This window comes from Ictalurus furcatus, chromosome 20 (genome assembly GCF_023375685.1).
Source record: "Ictalurus furcatus strain D&B chromosome 20, Billie_1.0, whole genome shotgun sequence".
Lineage (NCBI taxonomy): Eukaryota > Metazoa > Chordata > Actinopteri > Siluriformes > Ictaluridae > Ictalurus > Ictalurus furcatus.
The window spans coordinates 3,393,139-3,420,621 of NC_071274.1; the positions used below are offsets into that span (position 1 = coordinate 3,393,139).

At 43.8% G+C, this 27,483-nt stretch overlaps 1 protein-coding gene across 5 annotated transcripts in view; it reads right to left on the reverse strand.

The window, feature by feature from the left end:
• The window catches only part of bbs9 (Bardet-Biedl syndrome 9), a 113,832-nt gene that overhangs the window by 43,227 nt on the left and 43,122 nt on the right, over nucleotides 1–27,483 (reverse strand). For 4 of the 5 annotated variants that reach the window (XM_053650933.1, XM_053650934.1, XM_053650932.1 and 1 more), the window contains 4 exons: nucleotides 26,639–26,791; nucleotides 12,673–12,855; nucleotides 7,642–7,867; nucleotides 1,372–1,494 (listed from right to left, as the gene is read on the reverse strand). In XM_053650933.1, coding sequence (XP_053506908.1) covers nucleotides 1,372–1,494; nucleotides 7,642–7,867; nucleotides 12,673–12,855; nucleotides 26,639–26,791 — 685 coding nt within the window. Of the gene's footprint in view, nucleotides 1–1,371; nucleotides 1,495–7,641; nucleotides 7,868–12,672; nucleotides 12,856–16,070; nucleotides 16,198–21,959; nucleotides 22,150–26,638; nucleotides 26,792–27,483 lie in introns of those variants that run through there. The other variant, XM_053650936.1, reaches the window with a different exon arrangement.

Sequence of the window (27,483 nt, forward strand, 5' to 3'; positions counted from 1 at the left end):
TTCTGCCATGTTAGCAGGAAGTCACTGTTTCCATACGGAATTTGACAATTGAAGATACTACTCAGGAGGTTAAAAAAAACAAAAAAAAAACAACAAACAACTTCTGAAGCTACCGAGATCTGGACCACGGCATCCTCATAGCTAGTTACAGCCATGCTACGACAATGTTCATCGCTCCAGTACGCTTCCAGAGACTTGCAGTTGTTCTGGCGACATTTTCCTCCATTTTCGGATTTTCCTTCGATTCGTCACCGCTCGGTATATGTTATAGATTGGTGCGCTGATATGCAAAGTCAAAATCCTGTGTACTTCTACTGACAGATAAAGAGCTTTTAATTCTGATGTGGTTTAGAGAGAGGGAAAAAAAAAGAATAAAAAATATGGCGTGTGAGAGAAACTCAGAGCTTTGCTCATAACATGGGTTTGACTCCAAACCAAAGTAAACATCTCTCCAAGCGGATTATGACGTTATTCCTCCATGTGTGTGCATGTGCATGTATACGCCAATAAGAGATGTCACTGCAAACTACAAACAGAGAGGGCGGCTTTAAGGCTTTGTCAGAATTTTTAGCGCCAATGGGACAACACACGATCCTATTAATGGGCGATATGATGCACGGTTTGACTTTCTGCCCAGAACGATTGCGCATAAACACACACGCAAGCTACACATGGAACCACCTGCACACACTTAACCTCACACAATGTGAAATAAATTGTGTTGGGAAGAAACAACAAAAAAAAAATAACACTGTGTGCATTTCCTATGACTTTGTTGGGTTTTTTTTTTTGATTCTGTACTAGATCCCGGAGGAAAATACCCTCCTCACGCTCACTATCGCACACACACGCTTCTTTTCTAAAGCTGTGATTCAAGGATTCAAAGCACACAGCTTTAATTCATTTGATTAAAAAAAAAAAAAAAAAAAAACACACACACACAAAAAACTATTTGGAGCGCTATGGCAAAATCTCAAGTTTGATAATGGGCGGAAAAATTGCGATTCGCCAGCTATTATGCCCAATCAGGCTGCGAGGCAGGAGGAGGAGAGAGTAGAACCAGATGGACCATGAGATGTCTGAAGACGCAGGGCAAAGTAGCACCAGAAAAGAAAAAAAAAAAAAAAAAAAAAAAGAGGAGAGAACCACAGAGTCACACAGAGGCACACCCATCAAGAAAAGAGCTGGAGGCTCCAGATGTGGGTTTCTTCCATCGCTGGCGTTAGGCAGTGTGACGTGTATGATGGTGGCTCAGTGGTTAACATTCTCTTCTAATGACCACAAGGCTGTGAGTTCAAATCTCAGTAGTCATGTCTACTCGAGTCTTATCTATACTGTAAGTAGAGGAAAAAGTGGAAAATACTGGCTCACCTGTTTTGCTTTTCACTTTCTTTGAGGGCTGCTTCTTCTTCATGATCTTCTCAGTGGCCTCCTGCTGCAAGGCTGGATCTTCCTCCTCCTCGGTGATCGACTCAGGGATGGCCTCGCAGCATGCTAGGAGAGAATTCGCACAGCAGCGTTAAGCAATATTACAGTAGATTCTCGTTTGTCTGATGGACTCGAGCAAGCTAGCTTATCTGACGTTATACCTGTAGAATTATCGATTCGGACTGATCAGAAGGTGTTGAGTAACTTTCGAGAGCTCTGACAGTAGTGCCAGCTTTAATTCAAATCAGAGGTTTATCGTATACTCATGCACTCCTTCAAAGATGTTATCGTTTCTATAGTAACCGCTCATTCCCAGGGACTTGTACGGTAGACGCTATACAAGACTAACAACAAACACATTTCAGATTATGTTGGAAGATCGAAATATCCTGATACTTGCTCCATTCACAACCCAACACCTATCAAACCCCCTCTGGCTGTCTGTACAGCAAGTCCCCAGACTGCATCTGCTGCTCCCTATCTAGGGATCAACCCGCATTAGGGGCCCTTGAGGAAGGAGCTTATGAACTGAACCCCTTGTGCCGCACCCTAGTGTTCCGAACAGACTTTCTGCAATCCCTTAGGTTGTTTCTCTTCCCGTCCTACAACCTCAAACACAGTAACCCCCTACCCCACCCACCTTTCCAGCAGGCTGATTAGGATAATCCCATTCAATAAAGCCAATCTGCTCAACAAGGAGCGGCCGCTGGCTGTTAGATTTAGCTAACGTTGACGGTTTTGTTTTTTCAGGGTGCACGTTTGAAACGGGATACACGGCGGTGTTTTGACAACGTTATAATCTGACAGCCTAGCGGAATGGAAGAGGTCGGGATCACCGTCTTACCTTGGTTGGATCAACAAGAGGAGGAAACAAGTCCGTCCTGCTAGGATAACAAGGCCGTGTTGGCGAGTGGAAACGGCAGCCGGCGGTTTGTGTATCTGATTGAAAGGGGATTGGTGTGAGAACGCTGAAGAATGGTGTTGTTGGCCACCCGGAGAGTTTGATACACCTCAACAAATTCAGGCTCCAATCAGCTTTATATTGCCTTTTCACAGTTTTGCCATTTCATGTACTATATATGTAAATGGCTGAGACTTGGATTGGAAGTAAGCAGAACTGAATGAGATCAGACATTTCGTGATCTGATATAACATTCAGACAGTATGTAAAGACCTTTACGGCATCACGGCTTCAAGGTTAGTCAGGGTGTATGATTGTACAGCTACCTCATCGCTGACTGTCAAAAGATTTACTGAGAATTTGCTTTTTTTTTATTTATTTTTTTTTTAAATGTGTCTTCAAGTGACTCAGGAAAATTCTGCAGACACATTTCCAGTGACTTTGTATCCGAGATCCCATAAGTAACATCTGCCTGTGAAAGATGCACTCGAACATACACACATGAATTATTCAGTCTTATACTCCTCTCCAGCGTGCTTCCTCTTTCCTCCCTTGGAGCTTGGCGGAACCTCATTTCCACTGGAACACGTCCAAAGGAAAAAGAAAAAAAAAAAAAAGTCTGACTTCAGACATAAGACAAGATAGTGTGTGTCTAGCCTCCTCGTCACAACTTCCTGTCGAAAATGCAAGCAGCAGCAGACAAAGAGCTGCTATTTGAACTTCATTTGCGAGGTCAGGAGATTTAAAAAAGGTTGTAGCGGTCAGTAATGACACTGATAGAGGGTTTTCAAACTCAAAACATGAGGCATGATTGCGATTCCTTTCATATTTGCATCACACCTCAGGGGTTGTGGGTTCGATTCCCGCCTCCGCCCTGTGTGCGTGGAGTTTGCACGGTCTCCCCGTGCTTCAGGGGGTTTCCTCCGGCTACTCCGGTTTCCTCCTCCAGTCCAAACACATGCATTGCAGGCCGATTGGCATCTCTAAATTGTTCAGGTATGCCCTGCAATGGGTGTCCAGAGTCCCCTGGGATAGGCTCCAGGCTCCCTGCAAGCCTGTATAGGATAAGCAGTACAGAAGATAGATGGATGGATGGATGATCACCCATGACGGAGGCATTCAACTCAAATTTGTGATGGTCCGCAAACTCGCACGATTTGCAAGCATCGTTGTGATTGACAGGGGAAACCGAGTACGCCGCCACCCTCCCTACCAAAGAGCATGGTCAATTTTGCTCTCTAAACTACTCATAGCTGTGGCATCTTTGGGATTCGACCTCATCAGCTCCAGAGTGTACGGATGATGAGGTGAGAGAGCCGGACAGACTAAAGGACTTGAGCGCCGCTCCATTGCTCTCTTTACATCGAGATGACACGAGCGTGAAAAATCCCACTGCATCACTATCAGCAGGTAGTCGAAATGCATCGTGGGTAACGTGTAAAACCTTAAGCAGAGTGAAACTCTACCTACATGTCGATGAAACCAGTTTACTCAGAATTTCATTACTTTATAAACCTTTACCACTGAAGATTCGTTATAAAGATTAATAAGCAAGCGGGTTTTTCCTTTAACGCAGCCCGACTAATCAGACTCTCTTCTCAAAATACACTTCATCATCATTAATCACGGTTAACAGCCGTGACCGATAAGCAAATAAAACTTGCACAAATTTTATTCCTACTGACACATTATGTAAAGTGGAATAATCAGGTTTCCAGAGAGGATTTCGTGGAAGCCAAACAGTGTTCGAGTGTTGTGTAAAACTCATTCGCAGGTGTGTTGGACATGCTTTTACCAGCCCGGCCACGGTTTCCAAAGTTTCCTCTGCACAGAACTGCAGAGTGCGTGACTGGAAGTGGAATGTAAAAGCGGATCAAATCACGCATAAATAGAATCGATTAAACAATAAACCCCACGTGAACATGCAAATGCACGTCTTCGGCGAGGCTTCGGCTGCGGTGCCTAAAAGAGCGCGACTGTGGGAAAAATACAAACGTGCTTCCTGAAAAAAACTCAGACGCCTCGGCGGAGGAATAAAAAAAGACTCCCTTGGTGGAGGACAGGAACTGCAGAATGCATTTAAGGCCTCCATAAAGAAGCTGAATAGGAGGCGGTAAAGAAGCCCCGACTCTGTGGTCTAAATGCACTGGGCTTGGGTAGGTGCACGAGGTGGTACACTAACGCAACACACACTCCTAATACAGGACAACACACTCCTTCCTTCTTACTCTGGATGTGTGTGTAAACATTTACATGGGGAAATCCACAGCTCTCCGTCCTACTGTCTCTGGGAGGACACTATGCTCTGGTGAAGGGTTCAGGAGACTTTTAGGCTCTGAGGCAGGTGCAGTGTGAGACATACAGGAAGTAAGTTTGAGATACAGGAGGGAACGAGATTGATTTTTTTAATCCGTTGAAAAAAGACAACCGAGCAACAAATCTAGAGAGAGAGAGAGAGAGAGAGAAACAAAAGACAGGAAGAGACAAATCAGAGGGGTCTGCGTTTGTGATTTGTGTGCGTGTGTGTCCTGAGCTCGGCGTTAGGAAGCGCAGGGAGTCGAGGCAGCGCGTCATACAGACACAGTTCATCAGGGAGAAGGAATGCTCGTTGGATGGCTGAGAGCCGCTCGTCCCTCTCCTCCGCAAGTCTCCATCCATCCAATCTATCCGTCCACACTCTATCCCTCTATCAGCTCTCGCTATCACGGAGGAGGACGGCGTGAGATCATCGGCTGTCTACATGTCCCAGCTGCCGCGGAGGGGAGACAGGCCCAGATCACCACGGAGAGAGAGAGAGAGAGACGGAGGCAGACGGGGAGAGATATCAGGGAGGAGAAGGGATCTGATAAGAGGCTGCAGACGCGAAGAGGAGGGGAGAGGAGAAGAGGATGACACTCGCTCGCTTAATCATTCGCACATTCCTCACAGAGCTGGAGCGTCCTCATCAGACAAAACCCCCTTACTCTCCTCTTTCTCTCTTCCCCTCAGTCCATCCGTCCCACTCTTCCTTTTCTGCAGTTGGGATTATCCTCGTGGAGGGGAAAAAAGAAAAAAAAAAAAAAGCGCACAAAGAACACGCTCTGAAAACACACACCGGTACACACAGGAGCTGAAAATGGGGGGCCTGAACGGGCAGAGGGGTCTCTGTTACTGCCGGTGTTGGTGGAAACGTAAACACTTTGCATTCACAGCCGGTTGAAAAAGCAACGGGTAATAAATTACTGTTTATCTACAGCCTGACAGGCTTTTGGTCGAATAGGAGCCGGCTGTGTGTTTTGGCTCCGAGCCAGGAAGTGAGGAACGAGAGTGTGAGAGAGAGAGACAGAGAAAGACAGAGAGAGAGAGATTGGAAAAGTGAATCAGGGCTGCCGCTCACATCGAGAAATGATCCAAACATTCTCCCTGGGATGCCACGCACGTGTAGGACGCATTAAATATCGTATGCAAAGCAGCGTCTGTGGAGCAGCGGCATTGCACCGAGCGTGTGGATTCTGTCTGGGTGGCGGCTCTGGCCGTGAAGCGAACTGCGACCACAACAACCACGCCGATATAATCACTGCCGCAACTTTCAAAGGAATAAATATCACCTTTTATGCTAGCTTTCTTTTTTTTTACGTTTAACTCTAATGAATGAAATTTGATTTGTATCGCAAAGAAACTTTATAGAAATCGGAATCTTTAAGATCTCAAAGAGGAAGCCAAAGTCAGCCGGAGCGAGGAAAAAGTCCCTGAAATGACACGAGGAAGAAAACTTGGTCCTCGTGTACTGTATCGTTTAGTAAAGTTGTGTTTTCAGAGTTCGGACCAAAGTAAAAAAAAAAAAAAAAAAAAACTCCCACCAGATGTACGAAACCTTTTCCAAAAACTCATAAATACCAATTACCCATCAGCACAGTGATGGCACAGCTTGAACACAGAGTGCACCCAAATATTCCAGTAACACAGCTCAGCCACTGCAGTGCATCAGCTACAACAGACACACCTTTTATAGGGTGCCATTTCTTTTGTCCTAACTGAGTGGCTAGGGTTATTTGGCTAGAAAGGATTTCTTTTGGAAGTCATTATTATGAAAAATCGACGTTAAACGATTTCAGCTGGACAGACAGCACGAACGCAGTACCGCGGGACGACGGGAGGATTCGAAGCCGATCTATTCGGGTTCTCGTCGTCTCGTTGTTTGTAAATGTACATACTCGCGAGTTCTCGTACAGTAGGATATGAACGTTTTTGTGAAGTAACTGGAAACCACGTTTCTTGTGTAAACGCTCCTACGAATGATTTCCGAGTAAATTTGTTCGTACGCGGCTTGATAAATGAGATCCCTTGAGAGGACCTCGGCAGCAGCTCGTACAAGGTCTTAATTGATATTGTAACGATTATAACAATTCTTATCACCGTCAATTTGATCACCACCACCAGTGGGATTTGTTCTTGTTGCTTGGAGCCAGCGCGCAGTTAGAATCAGCGCGGAAGAATTCGTGGGAATGATTAATACGTCTGATTGATGGAAACGACTGGTGTCGACGCTAGTGGGTTTTGTTTGATGCCTTTTGAAGCAACCTCCGTTGAACGCTGATTTGGAAATTGTGTGACTACGCAACCAAACATTTTCATGTTGAGTTCGTTGCCAAGACATTATTTCCTTTCTCCACTCCAACTAGTGTCAAGTGGTGTCAGAATGCTTCATTTCCTTCGTTTTTTTTTGGTTTTTTTTTAAGCCAAGACAGGACGAATACCTGGTCAAGTTACGAAAACCGAGAGTAAACCTTATAGCCTTGCTTCACACACTCCTCTCTGTAATACGTCCAAAAACCACATGTACATGACGCGACCTAGAAAAAAGCTACACGGAAGATTGAGCGGTTCCTCAGGAGTGCCTGAGGATGGGGGGTTGGGGGGGACTATGTGAGAGAGGGCAGAATTAGGGTGCTTTAGGAAAGCAGAGGATTACAGGCGGCTTCTTCGGCCCCCACTGCGTCCTATTGTTGGAGTTTAATGATGCGTAGGAGCCTCTGTCCTGATGGGCCCCGCTGAGTGCCTGGAGCCTTTAAAGTATGCAGAAGCACATAGCCAGACAGTAAACACACTGATCAATGAAACATGGTCTTTAACACCATCCTTAAATTTTAAAACAGGACGTTCTTGGAGTCAAGGACATCTCAAAGACTAAAGTGAAAGTGAATCATAAATTTTCCTGGATGGAACGGTCCTGAGCCTTCTTGAACTCCTTATTGTCTGAAACAATGATTCAAGACTGAAGTTTTCTTTTTCTTAGATAAAAAAATGGATTCGCATGCACACACGGTTCTGACCTGGCATCATAACAGGTGTCGGAGCGTTCGCTTCAGACGAAAGAGACAGGCGGCCTCCCTTGCCGATGCGATCGCAGAGCAGCGTGATGTGTTTCTTGAGGCGTGAGGTATCTTTGGGCATGCTCAGCTGGGCTGTGCTCAAACTAATGGCCTGGTCCTTAGGACTTCTCGACAGACACGTTCTCAAGAGATGAGACACAGCTGCGTCCACGCTCTCCTCCCAGCCCTGAGGGAAAGGGAAAGAGGAAGAATGTTAGACGCTCAGACTAAAAAGGTATTGCGCAGGACATTGTGTCTTTGATGTAACCGGTCAGGCAGTAAATCCCTTCTAATTTCATCAACAGTCCGTTTCAATCAAAAGTGATAGCTACAATTGACCTTTAAATTGGTAAGGGATAAACTTTGATTACATAGTGCCCCCAGTGGCAGAGTTCAAGTAATGTGTTTAATCCAAGAGACAGTGACAGACAGGACTACAGGCTAAGCACTGAGGAATTTTGGCATCGTGTAAGAGAAACAAAAAATTCATTACGTCATCCTCAACTCTCACTGAACTAAAGGAACTCTTCGCGTGAAAAATCAAGTGTTCCTGTTATTCCAATTTTAATTGATTGGCCAAGATGTGCTCTGGAGCTGAGAGTAACGCCGCCCAAAAGTAATAGAGTCTCCACCTTTGAATGTCAAATCCTTGCTTTAAATATCGGTCTCAAACTGCTAATGTTGCTTAGTATGACTTTCTGTGATCTATAAACATAAACCAAAGCTAAATGCTGTAGCATAATAGGGCCAGCCATCTTGGACAACAAGATGAACAATCTCCTTAAAGCTGAACTGTATTGTAGTTATGTAAAGAATAAAACCCTTGGTAGTGTGCTGTTGTAGGAAAATAATCGATGACCGCAAAAGTTCATAATTTTTCAATAATGGCACGTCCGGAAGGGTTTTATTTTTGGACCGCATATTGAGAGTTCCCATGAACAGCTACCAAATGCAAATGCAACACTTGGAATAAACTCTTTTATCGCCTTAATTTGTCATGAAATAACAAGGGCACCGGCCACACCCGGCCATCGAACTGCTCACCGGTCAACTGTCCAATTACTTCTGAGCCTATGAAAATGGAGGGACTCCAAAAACGGGTGTAATTCCTAAACTTTTTATTCTGTTCAAGAAACTGGATACGCCTTCCAAAATAATATTAATAAATTTAATAAAAATACGAAATACATTTCAGCCATACGAGCCCGTGTGTACGATATTACTATGGAAATGATAATGATCATGTTCTAATCATAATTAGAATGATTCGAATGAGCACATTGATATAAACCTGTGATTTGCCTTCTGGCCAATCAGAATCAAGAATTAAACAGCGCTGTGGTATAGGTAGATGATAAGACAGTCCCGCTTTGTTTTTCGCTTTGGTTATGCACAGTATGACTGGGACAGAACTGCTATGAGTTCTTTTGTGTGGTAGTGTATATCGACTTTTGGTTCCGAATAGAATTTCGCCCATGCTCAAAAAATATATACATACGAGAACATTTTGAATTGACTGGAGAAACTGTAAAGTTTTTTTTTTTTTTGTGGGGGTGAGTATTTAAACTCCTTGGCATGTGGTGTGATGGCAAGTGGAATCTCAGAGGAAGATGGAAAAAAAAAAAAAAATGGTTAATAGCAACTGGAAAAATTTGGGAGGGGCTTGTGGACAGGCTGGCCGGACAGCCTTACGCATGGATGAATGCGTGTGTGTCCAGAGATTGCGGATGAACCCGGGTGTTGACAGGCAGGGCAGGGCTGTGCTGTCCCCTGCCGCCATCCAGATAGCCCTTAATGAACCCTAATGACAGGTAATCAGTCCTGTAATGATGATGACAGGGAAGAGCCATTCACAGCCAGAGGGGAGGGAAGATAGACAGAGAGAGAGAGCGAGAGAGAGAGAGAGAGAGAGAGACGAAAGTAAAAGATGAGATTTAGTACCCATCACTGAGGGAGATTTTTCTGAACCAAGAAAATGACTTAGCCAACCTCCAGTGAAAACGGCAGTAAACGTTTCTTCACAAACCCCACAAAATGTGTATGCGTGTGTGTGTGTGTGTTGCTGGGAGGTTAGGTTCTCAGGTAAGGTGGTCACAGGTGAGTAAAACCTGAGTGCTTTCCACATGCCTGGCTGCATAGCTGGAATTCCAGCAGTGGTGGCTTACTCGGGATTATTTGCTTTGAAAGATAAGAGGGTCTAAAAATGAATACGGTGACCATGGTGCCGGGTGGGCGATGGAGAAAGTGTGAGTGTGTCTATACGTGTGTGCTGACCTGACACACACACACACACACACACACACACACACACGCACACACATTATATATATATATATATATATATATATATATATATATATATATATATTATATATTATATATATATATATATATATATATATATATATATATATATATATATGCGCACATACACACACATACACACATACATACACACACACACACACATATACTGAAATGATTTGCTCGAGTTGGGAACATGAAGGTGGAACAGGAAATGAGAGGGAGCGAGAGAGAAAGCTCATGATACGTGTCATTAGTGAGTGGCTGGCTTGGTTTACTGATTCTATCTGGGTCTGGACCATGACTCATTCACGCTCTCTCTCTCTCTCTCTCTCTCACACACACACACACACACACATATATATATACACATTATATATATATATATATATATATATATATATATATATATATATATATATATATATATATATATATTACACATATATACACACACACACACACACAGGGAATGAGTGGAAGCTATAGAAACCAACTTTCTCTTATATATACCTTTCATCTGTCACCATCTAAACTACCATGTTTACACTCCACTAACCGGCGCTGCGGCTTTCCGTTACCCCCCCGCCCCCTCGCTTTCTGTTTTCAAGAACCATGTTTCATTCTGATCTGCTACTTTTACGGCTTGCTTACCATCCCCTTCCCCTCGTCCTCGACAGTAAAGCGTATCCGGCAAGCGAAGCGGAAACAGCGAAGGACACCTTTAAAAAAGCCAGTCTGGGTGTATGTGTGTTCGTGTGGTCGCGTTATAAAAAGGATTCCCCAGTAATTGGGTGTAATTGGTGGTAATTGTCATTGCCTGCATTAGCTCACACATGTGGCATGCACAGAGGAGTGGAATATAAATATAGCAGGCCATGTATGTATACATGGATTTGCTCTAAAATTAGCACGCCCATTCAGATGAGGACACCGTACTGCTTTAGATGTCGGCTTATATAGCTCTGCGGCAAATTACAGCCCTGGTGTGTACGAGTGATTTGGTGCGTGTGTGTGTGTGTGTGTGTGTGTGCACGTGTGTGTGCCACCTGTCACTGTGGAGCACGTTTACCAGGGAAGGAGCTCACCGCTTTCATTCTGGAGGTATTTGCAGTGACGCCTGCAGCTGGGATTAGCCCCGAGCCTTGTGTGTGTGTTTGCTGAACAGAACATCGGGTTAATTGATAACTGGGAAGGAGCAATGCGGCAGATCTCGAAACGCGCCCCCTAAAGCAGCACGGGACTAAGTGCAATCACACAGTGTGGCGTAACTCGGTACAAGCAATAAACCATGAACAATCATATTTATTCAGTACTGTGTCTGATAATCATTTATACAGTTTAATACTATTAACAAGATGACCTTTTCATTTTGGTTTGGATTTCAAGAGGAGTCGGTCAATCGTTCTCTCTGTCTGCCTGTTGGCTGGTCTGTGTACCTGTCTATCAGTCAGTCAATCTGCCTTCCTGTCCGTCACTCTTGGTCTGTCTGTTAGTCTGACTACCTATCTATCGGTCAGTTTGCTTCTTGTTTGGTCTGTCTGTCTATCAATTGGTCCATTTGCCTGCCTGTCTGAGTCTGTATTTTTGTTGGTCTGTATGCACGTTGGATCGTCTGTCGATATGTATATATAAATTTAAACTATGCCGGCAGCATGTTTAACTTTAATTGATGGCAATCCCATAATTCAGTTCACAAGACCAGACAGGACGAGACAAGACCAGATGTGACCAGACTTGACAAGACGAGACAGGACGAGACAAGACAGGACTGTTGCTCTGACTAAGGAACGAAATATATGCTCATTATTTTCTTCCATTTTAAAAAGTGCTCACTGACACACAGCTTTATATAATTTAAATTATATAAAGCTTTATATAATTTAAAAAAAAAAAAAAAAAAAAGGCGGTAAGAAACGACCAACCGCCTCGTGCCTCGGCCGGGTAAAACTTTTTTCCCCCTGACAGTCAACGAGAGCGGAAAACACAAAAAAGAAAAATCCAAACACTTTCTCTCGTTGATCTGTCAGTGCTCAATGGACTACTTCTTTCAATCTGCTTGTTTATGAAATGGATCACGTCAGTCACACACACACACACACACACACACACACACACACACACACACACACGAAACCCCGATAGTGTTCCTAAAGAGCACAAACAATTGGTCAGCTTTCAGCAGCGGCAGCCAACACGGGCCGCGTTTACGCTTTGGGGCCTCTGAGGTCAAGGGCACTACCCAAAATAGGGTACTTAGAGGAGAGAGTGACAGTGTGTGGGTGTTCTTTTACTACAGATGCATGAAAGGCAGCAGTAACATTAGTGCAGTCTTTGCTATAACCGTCTCATCGCACTGTATTTGTGCATTGTACAGCTGTGATGACAACTACAGCAGTGCCAGTAGCATAGAGCTTATAGCACTGCTATCTGATCTGTGTGTGTGTGTGTGTGTGTGTGTGTTCAGAGGAGTTGCATTGTCATATAGCAAGGCAATAAGCAGATACATGTCCCTAATGACCTCTCACACCAAACCTCAACTCAAATAAAAACGGATTGAGCTAGCTAGAGCGAGAATAAAAACCTTTATACACCAGACACTCATTTCTGATTGGCTGGCTGGTGTGCATTAATTCCTTATATCAGGACCTCAATAATTGAAACACAGTAAAGTGTGTGTGTCCTCACCAGTTGTGGTGTATCCTGTAGCAGTGGCAGTAGCGTCGCCTCTAGTATAGCGGTTTGATCGATGCCGAGTCCCTGCCAAAGAGAGACCAGAAGGATGAGCAGGTGCGTAGCGCTGCGTAACTTGGAGAAGGCCTGTACCAAACACGCTCGGTTCTCCTCCGCTGCATCCGCCAACGCTATCACCTGATAAAGAGGAAGAAGAGAAAAAAAGAGAGAGAGAGATAGAGAGAGAGGAAAAATGTGAGTCATTACATCTCCATTCATTTCCTCCAAACGCTTCGTTCCAGACTTGAACTGGAGACTCCTGTGGGAGGTTACGAGAGGTGCAAACGCTGGCTTTAACTTACGCACGCGAAAGATTTTGCGCTCCGTCCACAGAGGGGAACGGAAGCTGTGTTGAGAGGAAAGATTGCTGAACTGAGTGAGAGGGAGGGAAAAAAAAACGGGGCCACACTTTACGATAAAAGCCTTCCAATCAGTTCAGCGCAGTAAAAATACTGAAAATTGTCATCTGTAGGAGAACAGGCATTATTTATACAGTATACTTTTCACATACCACACACACACACACACACACACACACACACACACACACACACACACACACACACAGATTCAGTGCTGCTGAAGTGACCTGTCACCTGTACGCCTAGGAGTTTTCACTCACGTTTAATCGCTCTCGAACCGCCGGGTCTCAGAGGGATGAAAACCAGGAAGCTGCCTTTGAAAGCAAAGCCTGCTAACGGACAGGAGTGTGTGGTGATAAAACAGGCTGTTGTGCCAAGGCAAACTGAACTGTGGTGAAGGGGCTTTTGTGAGGACCAGGGATTGATGCCAGCTGAGGAGGAACAAAGGCACATTTAAGCCAGGGCGGTGTGCGTGCGTGCGTGTGTGCGTGCGTGCCTGCGAGTGTGTATTTGGTGTGAAGGACTGGATCCAGGCCCGACTGTCCAGGAGAGGAGATTAGCAGACAGAGTGCAGCCTCGCATCTTGTTTCATACTGCAAAAGGACCACTGAAACCCTCCGGTTAAAGCGTTCGCGCTCACCAGAGGGTCCCAGACTTGTGGGAAATCTTCTGCAGCTGAACTGAGGGTCAAAACCTTGGCACATGAGCTGATTTTGAGTCATTCGGGCAGAGCATTTGACTTGAACACCCTGGTTCTAAGGTGGTCCACACACACAGACACACAGAGTTGCCATAGCCGGTCGCTTACCCTCGCATTTCGCAAAAATTACACAGCCTAAATATACCCATCTATTTCCGACGTAACATTTATGACCCAAAACAAACCGTGACCAGTAACCAGCACCGAGGCCGAGCCAAGCAAATCCATTATCCCTGAGGGACGGAGCCACAAGCTGAGAAGCAGAAAATATCTCCCCAGCTGGGATAAACATCCCTTTATTTATTCGTTTATTCGGTTTGACTTTTTGGGTGAGGGATGCTTTTGGTTTGCGGTCTTGCTTGCACCTTGGCGATGGGAAGTTGCTCGACCGATCGGGAGGCTGCGACATCGACGGAACGTTCTTGCAACAAATTTGGGAATATTTGGGATGCTCTGGGGGTGAGATAACCTGGTGGAAAAGTACCGAGAGGAACGGAGAGGAGAGGACTGAAGTGTGAGACTGTCTGTAGCGGGTTGAGAGCGGACTTTCCCCCGAAGTGCAGTGCGGCGGGGTTCTTTCTGAGGTTTCCCCGCGGAACATGAATTATTGAATGGTAACGAGGAGGTTTTATGAGACAATGGAATGGATGCAGACGGAAAACAAGCTCGGCTTTTGTAGTGCTTTAACAATCGACAATGCGCACCAGAGCGATACCTTTGTAAGGACGAGACGGCATGCGAGGTGTCTTGTGTTGGCGTGTAGAGCTTATATATTCACATAGCGAATATATCATATTACATATATATAAAATATCAAATAATATACAGGAATGCACTGATACTGGTACTCAAAACAAAATTTCCTTCTAGTCAAATACCAACGTCCAATACCACGTGTCACTATGTGACGCATATGTGACTATGTATTGGTTTTTGGGGGGGTGGGGCGGCTGTTTGGAATCTATGCCACTCACTGTGACTGATTTTACTAAGAGTACACATCGGGGAACGATTCAGAGAACAGATTCGGAGAGACGGAGACAACAGGACAGACAGATGCCGTCTAGATCGATCGCTAGACAGACTGCTAGATAGCTAAATAGGCCGCTATAAAAACAGATGTAGAGACAGACATGATGAATCACAGATACAGGATATGAATTAAACACCGTCCGGCTCAGACGCCAACAAGAGAAAATGATTTGCACGATGGAGGATGGGCCGAGCCTGAACTTTTTCAAGGATGTAGCCTGTGTTTGGATCCAAGTACATGGAAAACAGTTGCTTTCGAATAGAACAAATAATAATACACTTTTTAAATTAAAAAAAAAAAAATTCATAGATATATTAAAATATCACTTGCTTATACAAGCAGGAAATAACAGTTAGAGTAAGAGTGTGTGCGGACATATATTTCTGAAAATATTAGTGTGTGTGTGTGGGAAAAGGGAAACAGCTCCCCAGGGAGAGAGAGACAGAGAGATCAGCATCATACTAACAAATAATCCTAGACAGTAACTGCTTTTGTGTTCGGTCATGGTGCGGAGATAGCGCGCCGCTCGATAGCTCTCGGTCGCTTGGCCCGGACAATGCTTGTTTATAAACTGTGCCTTTGGAGCGGAGAGTCAGGGAGGCTTGAGAAAGGCTTGCGCTCGCGATAGCATCTGGCAACCCACACGGGCAACCTGAGCTCGGCTTATCGGCCGCCGTGGAAGGCTCCAAACCACACGGCTTGATAAGGCCAGAGCTCTTTGTTTTTTCTCCCCTGATTCTTGCTAATCCTCTTGCTCCTCTGTGAGGCTGACACTCTGATCCTGCTACAGTAAAGTCTCGCCGTGAACATGGATGTTCATTCAGCAAATCTGGTCTCTTTTTTTTTTTTTTCTCCTTTTTCCCCTCAGAACATTAAAAGTAGGACCAACAAGTAACTCTCGATAAGATCGTTAAATTAAAGTGGCTCAGAAATGAATAGGTTTTTAAAAACTAAAAGAAAGACTTGTTAGGAATGTTTCTAGATGATATTTTAGTCTCCAAAGCACTGATGCTAATTTGCTCCTGTAAAATTCCTTGGTCTGATTATGTAACCCAAGCTTTCTTTGTTTTTAATTCCTACCCATGTTTTGGTCTTCTGAAGCTCACCTTTAACTGGCCTTGGCTTGGAGTCCATAAAAAAAAAAATCTAGACTGTTTTCAGTGCAGACGGCCAGGAGTTAAGCAAGCTTCACTTATATTAAATTTAAAACAAAACAACAACAAAAAGCACAATTTTTTTTTTTTTTAATAATAATAATAATAAAAAGGCTTGTTTATATGGACATTGTTCCTAGACACACATGGCTAGCAGTTTGTCAAACATTTTTGGAAGGAGGCTCCACTGTTTTGCGGATGATCCACAACATAAGATGTCACCACAAGATGCTGAAAAAAAAAAAAAAAGGGTATTTCTTAGAAAATTGCAGTGGTATAAGAGGAATAAAACACTTTGGGGTGTGCTGTTTTGGGGGTTTTTGGTGGCTTCGTGGTTAGTACGTTGGCAATGTTGACACGTGTTGTAGGCTGATTGGCATTTCCAAATTGTCCGTAGTGTGTGAATGTGTGTGCGATTGTGCCCTGATGTTTTGGCACCCTGTCCAGGGTGTCCCCCGTCTTGTGCCCAGAGTTCCCTGGGATAGACTCCAGACTCCCCCGTGACCCTGTGTAGGATAAGCGGTATGAAAATTGGATAGATGGATGGATTTAAATGGATTTTGGATTTAACTAGCCCTGCGATGGATTGGCACCCTGTCCAGGGTGTACCCCGCCTTGTGCCCGATGCTCCCTGAGATAGGCTCCAGGTTCCCCGTGACCCTGAAGGAAGGATAAGCAGTATAGAAGATGAATGGATGGAACTAAAGGAGAGTTTCACTGATTTCTTGAGCTTCTTCTTGCATATTGTGGACACCTATATCATGATACTCCAGAATGGCATAAGTGACCATTAGAGAATTTTTCAAAATGCAGGTGGGATTAAAAGTATGAACTGAGGAGGTGGTGTAGTAGTCAGGTGTGGGTCAGATTGGAGCCTGAGGACTTTGTCTAATTCAATACAGGTCCCGAAACAACAACCAACCATCTTTTTCCAGATAAGGGTCATTAAATGAATGCCGGGAATGCAATAAAGATTTGAATAAAAACATTCATAAATTACTAAATATTATCAAGTTTATCTTGAATGCCCATTAAACCAAGATCATGCAATAAAACCCAAGCAGCTTTTCCCATGCTGCGTTCTGATTGTTCTGGAACCTTGACTGCACGTACCGCTGGAACGGCACTAGAAACGAACGTGTTTGCCGCCAGACCTGCAGAGATAGGCCGCTGGAGGTTTGTGTACGTTCATTTGTACTTCATTCAAGCTTCCAAATTTAGATGCTGAGAGGCAGAGAGGAGGCCTTTCATTAGAGCAGCTTTCTCTACTCATTTTAGCAGACGCTTGCTCCCGCTCTGTAATCACAAGCCCAAACTCACCTCCCATGCTGCAGCCAGGCCACCTCCACACAGTGACCCTGCTCACACTGCACACACTAAAAACAGTCATCCTCCATTGTACCATTACTATATTAGCTGAAAAAATGATTTTACCCAAGCTACATTCTTTGATAGCGATATGGAGGTGTATGCGACAAAAATAGCTCATCATAGTACTTGAGAATGGTAGAAAAGTAAAAATACTGTAATAGCTTTTTAGTTATAAGTGCCTTTCAGTACCCTGGTGGTCTAGAGGCTAGGAACCTGCGTCCCGGGTTCGATTCCTGGGTAGTTGACCAACCCAGCCACTAGGGGCTGCACATGCCAGTGCACTCTCAGTGCCGGTACCAAGCCCGGATAATCTGATCTGAACATTAACTGAGGTGTATCTGGATGATTTTATGCACTGCACTGCCGCCACACGATATCCTGAACGGATAATTGCATGAATGAGCAGGTGTACAAGCATTTCTAATAAAGCGCTCTGTGACTGAGCATCATTTAGCCCTAGACCAGAATCCTCAAGAACCTGTAATGTACTAAAAACCAAAGTTTATTAGAGGAAACAACTATTAACAGCACTACTTTTAATAACCTGTTAACCTAATCCTGTACTTGAAGGATTACATACACACACACACACACACACACACACAAAAACATGCCCAAAATCCGAAATGCACAAACAAGAACACAAGACAAAACCCCAGATGAGACGCCACTGTGTGTATCTACAGGAGATAACACTCTCTTGTCTGGCTGTGTCCTTAAGACAACACAACATTAGAGAAGCAAATAGTTAGTATGTTTACCCTGGTCCAATCTTTGAGCGAATCACAAGTCAAAGCATGTGCACGTGTGTGTGTGTGTGTGTGTGTGCATGTGCCAGCGAGTCTGAAAAACAGAAGGAAACCTTGCCAGGTGTGCAACTGTGGCATCTCTATATACAAAGGACACACAACCACACAATCTGAAAGAAGATACTAGTGCACCACCCTGTCTAAGGGGCCAAATATGACCTTTTCTTACCAGAACTCTTTAGTTCAGGCAAACGCTAATTCACCTAATTCACTCACCATCTCTTTTTTTTTTTCCCCCTCTCCATTTTCCTCCATATGCCATCCCCCTTCGCTGAAAGCAGACCCTCGTGACATTCCATTGCCCTCCGAGAGCCCCTTAAACTGCCCGCTCTTCAGGGGCGCGTAACAAATCCGACATGTATTTTAACTCTCATTGGGGCGAATATATGCGGATATATGCGCGACATAAAGCGCTAATAGACGTGTGACAGGCGAACGGGTTCGACACTCGGGCTGGGAAAGTGGAAAGCTTGGGGAAAAACCTGCCACATGACTAATATAAAATAAGCCCGAAAAGACAGAGAGTCAGTTGACTGCGGTTAAATGGCTCGAATTAAAGGTTATAAGCACTGAGCGCCTTTAAAAAGGGCTCTCCAGAGTGGCCAGCTTGGGCACAGGCAACAGGAGAAGGGGCTACACTGCTGGCGAAGGCTGACTGCTGATGGCAAGTGCAGAAAGATTTGATACAAACTGGACACAAATCCAGGAAAATATACTAAGGAAATCGTGCCAAAGAGAAACAGAATCTTTGGTAAAGGAAATGAAGAACCTGCTACAAAACTATAGAAGTATGTTTATGTGTGTTTAACCTTTAACAGCAGCTAAGGTCGCATCTGGAAACTTTTGAGGCCGTTCCGGCAAGCTGGCGCGTGCTCAATGCATGCGTGATTGTGCCGTGGGTTGAATATCTCCTCTACACTCGTCTCTCTTTCTCTCTCATGCAAATGCTAATGGTAATTGGGGGGGGGGGAGGGGGCAGGTGACAGTGGGCTGATTGTAGGCCACAGATTTTCGCAGTGCATGCTCCTGTTTGGCTCCATCATAGCTGTTTGCTTTTCTCTCAATGGCCTCCTTTGAACAGCTTTGCTCGAGGAAGACGAAAGAAAACACACACACACTCACACACACACACACGCTCGCGCGCTTCAGAATTTACAGAAACAAGATAAATATCCGGCATAGCCTGGCCTTTGCCATGCGGGGCCTCTGATTACAGAGCAAATACGTGTAATCGCATAAATCTGCCATTGTTGCACTAATCTAGGCAGCGGAAAGGCAAAACGTGGACACGAAGGACGTGTTGACTTTAGAGAAACGGGCTTGGGAAAGCCGTCCGTCAGGAGCGCAGGACTGTTCCATTATACTCAAAAAGGCAAGCAGAGACCTTTACCGATCAACAACAAAAACCCCGGACATTTTCCCCACGTGTTTTCACCTGACACATTTATACCACCATTAAAAAAAAAAAAAAAAAAACTCTCCATAAGAACACCAATATTCATGTCTTTATAAGACGATTGGAAACTTGGTCACTCCCTGGAAAATTGGTCATTCCCTGCTTTCCTAACCTGCAAAAGGTACACATGCCGAGCTGGAACATACGCACTTATTCATTCATGCAGGTCAGCCATAAAGACGTGTAAATCTCTACGTTTTCCACTCCGGGAGCACCTCAACGCAAACGCGTACAGCCAAAGCATGCAGTCTTAAATCTAACGACAAGAACTTCCCTGAGAAACCACAGCTCTTAACAAGTGCTATATATCCTCTGTGTGCTTTCAACTCTCTTTTCCAAAAAACCAAACATCCACGGGAGCGTGTTTAACTTTCAATCAAGGTGAGTGTTGAGTAGGATGAGGATTCCATTATTGTTCCAGCCCTGCTTATGCGATTCCAAATTTCTGGATTAATTCATTCATTCATCTTCTTTAAAAGCTTTATCCTGGTCAGGGTCAAGTTGGATCTGGAACCTATCTTGGTAGCACTGGGTTTGAACTGCAAATACACCCTGGAATGGACTATCATACATTCATTTATTCATGAATTCATCCATCTTCAGTAATGGCGTTACCCTCGTTGGAATCGTAGTCGATCAAAGTCTATTCCGAGAACGCAAGGTGGAAACAAAGTGGAAATACACCCCCAGATGGGATGTCTGTCTGTCGTAGAATTCCATACACTCATGCAATTCAATTTTTTTTCCATTCAATCATTCAATTTTTAATCTTCAGCAGCCACTCAAGGTCAAAGTGGATCTAAGGCCTGCCCTGGAAACACTGGGTGCGAGGCAGAAATACACCATCGATGGGTTGCCAGTCCATCGCAGAATTCAATCAGCTCAGCTCAGCTCACGCAACTCCATATTCGTTCTTCTTCTGTAATCACTTTATCTTGGTCAGGGTCAAAGTGAATCCGGAGCCTGTCCCTGGATCACTGAGCATGAGGTGAGAATACAACCCGGATGGAATGCCAATCCATTGCAGAATTCCATCTGCTTGTTGAATACAATGTTTCTTCATTTATTCATTCATCTTCACTAACAACTCTGTCCTGGTTAGGGTTGTGGTGGATCTGGAGCCTATCCTGGGAACACTGGGCATGATGTGGGAATACACGCTGGATGGGCCACCAGTCCATCGCCGAGTTCCTTTTTTTTTTTTTCTTTTTTAAATAAATGCTATAGTTCACCATTTGCTGCAAATAAACCATTTTTTCATAATGTCAAATTTGCCAGTTTTGACTGAGAAGAATATCTGCAGCAAGCAAGTGCTACTGAACAAGTGCACGGTCCCCAATTAGCCATCATGCCAAGAATTCCAGGTGATCGTGAGAACATGTTGAGTTATGTCTTGAAACAATATCTATCTTAATACAAAGCCTATCTCTCCATGCGGAAGATAGCGCTAGCTTTTAAGTCGCATTTTGCCGCTGTATCTAGAGCAGATGGCACGGTGGCTGGCGGGGTGGGTAGTATGGCAGAGAGACTTTATTTGGATTCAAAAACTTGGATTGTTTATCAAGATATTTCAGGGGTGATGACTCCACAAATGGGCAACACATCAGATTAGCCGTCCGGCAGTTTATTGTTCAGTCTCCCACCCACGAATACATCAAGTATGAATCTCAGTTGCCAGGCAAGAACTATTACGGAGAAGGAAAACCTGCAAAATGGATAATGTTTGGGTGAGTGTTTGTGCCAGTGAAGCGTGAAAAGTCACTCAGCTCAACTGCAGGTCCAACTAGCCCAGAGGACCCACAATAGAACCATGAGGAGCTTCAAGAACAAGCAAATACCACCTAAATGAGAAATTCTAGGTGGTCTGACTGAATACGTGCCAAAAAAAAAAGAACTAAGGAAAAAGAAATAAAAAAATTAAGTAAAACAAGTGCACATCAGTCAAATATACAAATGAAATGTGAATTGGTAAGAAGGAATATGGTGCTGGTTGAATTAAACAAACTATTCCTGTGAGAGAGTTTTGAGGTTGAGTGTGGGCCATTTTAATTACAATACAGGTAATCCTATTGGCATGGTGCTTGAGGCTCAGAATCCATCACAAAAGAGCAGCAGGCAAAAGATATGCTCCATTTCTTAATACGATCCCGATTCTATGGCAACATGGCCACAAATAAGCTGGTTTAGCAGGGTGCTCCCAGTGGAGAGTCAGCCATTGTAGCTCCCAAATGCATCTCACTGAGACAAGATATTACATTACTCATATCACGCAGGCATTAATAGGTAGAGAGAAAAAAAAAACCCGGCAAGAATAGATGGGAAACCAAATGCGGCTTTTGCTGCTGTTTCTCACGTACACACACGGCAATGTTTTGTGATGCCAGCTGTATAGTTTTTGATCGGGCAGTGTAAACTTTTCCAAGAGATTCCTACAGAAGATCTGCCAGCATGCCTGGGCCTCAACCCCCCGACTGAATCTGCCTCCCTTTGGGCAAACACCTGGACAGTTCTCACAAGGATATCGCTGTGCCTGTGTGCTTCCAGGATCTAAAAAAAAAAATAATAATGGCACAGATAAGAGATGGTCTAGTATTGTAAACACAGACAGATTCATATACAAAGACTCTTGGCTTTATGTGATTGGCTCAGGGGTGGTACTTCTTTACTTTCTTTTCTTCTAGTGTGGCAAGTGACACAACAAAGTATCCAGAATGTGGTCAGGACAGCTGTTTTGCTCCTGCTTGGTGCTGACTGCCATTTATCTCTATCACAGTTCCTTAGATGTTCATGTCAACCATAGCTGCCTAGGAACTTTTGAGGAGTATCACATGTATCTCGTTTGATGAGCTTGGAGTGGTTGGAAGGGGCGCAGGACAGGTTCCCTCAGGCTTTTCATGTGCTACACAAACAGGGCTACTATCTGACAGACCTCCTTCTCAAACTGGGCGTCACACAAGCACACACAAATCTCTGACCATCAAACATTAATGACAGGTCTCAAAGAGACAGGGGGATCAGTGTTGGCCCTTGTTTGGGTGCTTTTAGCAACCGTTTAGGCCTGTTTAGTGCCCCCATTTGAGCCCGAATAAATCAAGCTTGTCAGGAGAGAGGCCTCTATTATGAGTCTTTGCTGAGGCCCATCACTCACAGCACAGCCTCTTACACCTTTCAGCTGCTAATTACAGAGAGGCAAACGGAACCTAACAGGCTTGTGTGGTAACATGGCAAGGTCTTTCTAAGGGTCCAGTATGAGGCAAAATATTTGAGGGAATGGAGACTGCTGGGGATTTCCCCCTCCCTGAAATTCTCCCAGTTGCCTCTGAGACTTTTCTTATTTGCTTGCCATCTTCTGACCCCATCTTGAAATGAGTGCCAAGCCCTTTTGCTAGTGGTTGACAGGAAAGCTAAAGCAACACTCTCTGGGTCATTAGGCTGGATACTGACCCTTGTGTTTACAAGCGTGAGCGCCAATGGATCAGAATCAGAGCAGCCAGGACGACTTTATAAAAAGCAGAACTGATCAGGATGGCACAAGACCATCATCCACATCCTTTCATGAATAAAATATAAGGGTATAAGAGAGAGAGAGAGAGCGCGAGAGAGAGAGAGAGAGAGAGCGCAATGAGAAGGTGAAATCTTAACCATCCACAAACATGTGGAACATCATCGTGGCTGCACGGCACAAGCCACAGCTTGCTAATGTATGGTGATAGAGTCTCATCAAAAATGCATGAGTGACATGAACTTCAGGGCTGGTTCAAAGCCAAAAGAGTAGACAGTTCATGACAGAGACTATTTGTGCACATGTGCTCTGCATTTACGGAACTGAGCAATCTGTAGAGGCCTCTGCTGCCCGCAAAGTGAATTTCAATGGCAACCACAACAAACACCACCCGAAGCCTTTATCTTCTCTAAAGCCGACCACTCTGCACTCTAACGTTAAAGGTAAAGTAGGAAAAGCCAAGCACCCCATCCCTGCAAGTCAGAGTTTGCTTTATGATCTTTAAACTATTATTGGACTGAAACACGTTTAACATGCAATATCGCTATGATGTTAAAACGCTCTTTCGTAGAGCATTTACTGCTCAATCAAGCAAATTCTTTGAAAGACTCGATTGGCCACACATCTTGTGAAGTTGGTGTTCCCTGCCCTGCTCCGATCTTCACGCACAGTTCAGTTCCAGCCCTAATCTAACCCACACGGTTCAGCTAATCGTGCCTTCAGTAGCATCTGAAAATAAAAGCCAGATGTCTTTTAACTAACTTTCGCAGGATGGCAACGTTCCAGTGGGGGTCCCTACTTTAAGCCATCTTTTATCCAGCAGTGATTTATCATTGAACCAGACTTCCCCAAAGGGGGAACCACAGTGCCCTCTCACTTTATATGCAAATAATAATAATAATAATAATAATAATAATAATAATAACGAAAGAAGGAACTAAAGAACTAATCTTTTCTATAGTAACAAATGACAAATTAGGGACCTGGGGTGGAGGCTCCACTTAAACATGAGAAAACAATATAACGTAGGTGATAACTTGATTCACGGATATTCTACAACGTTATACAGAACTACAAATGGATACAAAAAGTATGACATGTCATGCAAATGTGTTCAGGTAAGAGTATAAACAAGAGATGGAGGAAATGTGACGAGGACAAAACTCAAAATTTATCCAAACCTTAAAACATCGGAGATATGTTCCCACCTCATCACTGCAAGCGCTTCTATCTATCTGTGGTGTGTGTTTTTGTTTGCAAATGAAAAGAGTTGAATAATGAATTTAGAGTGCACATCACTCTCCGGACCCATCGATACGCCCCCCGTTCTGACGGTGTGTGTATACATCACATTATACTGTGTATAGGGTGTCACCATTTCCCGCACGCCGTCCGCAAGTCAAGCACTGGGAAAAGAGACAGGAAGAGGGATGATGGAGCAAGAGGCACACGCACACACGCACGCACGCACCCACGCTATGTCTATCTACTGTATCAGACGAGGCTTTTTTTTTTTAAACACACATTCAAAGTAGGCTATTCATTTCATTCCAATTTGTTTCAGATAATCGGTTAACAAGGCTACTCTCTAGCCTCTGAGAAGCTTTTTCTACAGTCTTTATCTCAGGATATGTTCAACAATGTGGAACTTGTGTATTTCTGTCAATCAGAAATGCCAAGAATTTCCCTTGGATGTGTTGATAAATTAAAAATAAATAAATAAATAAAAAAAAATAAAAAAAAAATAAAAAAAAACACGACTCGGTTTGACTAAAATTACATTTAACATGGACTGCTAACCAAATTTCCAAGGTTTATAAAAAAAATAAATAAATAAAAAAAAGAATTTTTTTTTTTTACTATAATGAGAAATGTCAACATTGTGTAACACCTCCTAAACACAGACACTCAGAGCTGTCAAAACATGTTTCATTTCCAAAACTGTGACTAGCCCAAGAGTGGGCTGTTTATATGAAATCTATTTGGTTAGAAAAAAAAAAGAAAGTGGTGAAGACATGACAGTGTTTGAATGTTGCAATGTAGTCTGGAAAATCCTTCAGCTCTGTAATTACATCCTCACAAAGAAGTCACTATAAACCGTTCAATGCTGAACCTTTGTAGTACACTCGACTAGAAACTTTTGTTTAAAGGATCGCTGATGTTCTGCTAAAGTTCATTTGACTCTAGTTTTGCTATGCAATGCCAAGCGAACATTAGTGTACCTTGTACCTTTCCTGTAACCTTTTGCTGAAATCTACAGCTACAACTACGCACTTTTAAAGACACACATCCGCACTGTTAATCACAATCTTCCTAATGCAAATAGCTGCTCATTGAGAGGGAGTAGCCCTGTGTCACTGGAGTAAACAGTTCTTTCAGAGGACCATCACTTTGTAATCACACCAACACACACGGTCTCACAAAGTGCTAATCAGTTTTATGACGGCACTTGACAAAAAAAAAAAAAAACAAGTACAAACACACCAAGCTTGTAGAAAGTTGAGCTACCATATGTGCCTACTGAATGTTGGTCATGAGTGAAAGGTTGCGCTATTAGCTGTGAGGGTAATGTAACATCAAGAGACCCATTAGAGAGACATCATAAATCTGTGCCCATTCAGTGCAAGACTCTGTGTGTGGGGGGGGGGGGGGGGGGGGAGGGTATTGTATATAAATGTGCTTGTTGTACTAATTTCTCCACAAAGTGGAGTGATCTGTGTCCCAATAATATCCTATTTCTGTGAACATGTGTGTGTGTATATATGGTGTGTGTGCGCGTATGTGTGCGTGCGTATATTGTATATAAATGTGCTTGTTGACTAATTTCTCCACAAAGTGGAGTGATCTGTGTCCCAGTAATGTCCTATTTCTGTGAACATGTGTGTGTGTGTGAACATGTGTGTGTGTGTGAATATGGTGTGTGTGTGTGCGTATATGGTGTGTGTGTATATATGGTGTGTGTGTGTGTGTGTGTGTGTGTGTGTGCGCGTATATTGTATATAAATGTGCTTGCTGACTAATTTCTCCACAAAGAAAGAGTGATCTGTGTCCCAATAATGTCCTATTTCTGTGAACATGTGTGTGTGTGTGAGTGTGTGTGAATATGGTGTGTGTGGGTGTGTGTGTGCGTGTTTGTGTGTGTGGGTGTGCGTATATGGTGTGTGTGTATATGGTGTGTGTGTGTGTATGGTGTGTGGGTGTGTGTGTATATATGGTGTGTGTGTGTGCGTATATTGTATATAAATGTGCTTGTTGACTAATTTCTCCACAAAGAAAGAGTGATCTGTGTCCCAATAATGTCATATTTCTGTGAACGTGTGTGTGTGCGAATATCACGTGTGTGTGTATGTGTGTGTATATATTGTGTGTGTGTGTGTATATTGTGTGTGTGTGTGTGTAAGAGTTCATTTTGTATATAAATGTGCGTGTTGTACTAATGTCCCCACAAAGTCAGTGTGTGATCTGTGTCCCAATAATGTCATATTTCCATGAATGTGTGTGTGTGTGTGTGTGTGTGTGTGTGTCTGTGCTGACCTGACGGTAAGTGCCCTCCATGAGTGTATCAAGGTTCTGTAACGGGGCCGGGGTCTTGTCTTTAAAGCGTGTGAGCAGTCGGCGTTGGATGGCTCTGAACTGGACGGCTCGCTCTGAAAGCAGGTCCTGATACTTCTGTGTGTTCACTCGGAGCTACAATATGAACAAAAACAACAACAGTGCATATGTTTCAGTATGTGTGTGTATGTGTTGGGGGGTTGCTAGCTGTGTTTATCATCAATCTGAACAAATTTATTCCGACTAAACTGTTTACATGTACCCTGAACTCCAAGAGCTGTTTAAAAAAAACTCTGTTTAGGTAGAAGTACGTGTAAACCGAGCTACAAGTATACACAAGCTACATTTAATGTCATCTTTATTATTGTCAGCTAAATTTATGTCCCAAAATGTTAGTTATATTCCTGTCCACCCTCACATTATAAATGTGTAACATGAACTTTGTTTCTTCAGGAACGGTTTCTTGGACCCGCCACGTCGGTCAGTCAATTTTCGGCTAATGAATAGGTTATTAAACTTACGCAGATGTTCAGAAATTGCATTCAGTTTGGATTCAAATGTCTTATACCGCGGCGCTGTTTAATACTCGATTCTGATTGGCCGACAGACGTTCTAAGGCGTGCAATTGGTCTTCAGTTAATGCACAGCTAAAGTAGTTCCAGGCAGGTCTTGACCGCATTACAGTTCCGTATCACTTCACCGAGTTAACTGAACTAACAGAAACGTCAGCCTGTTGTCCACCACAGCACATGCATTTAACAACAAACAAAATGACAGACAATTTCCATTTTCGAGAAATAAGTAAGGAATATGACGTCACCGTAACT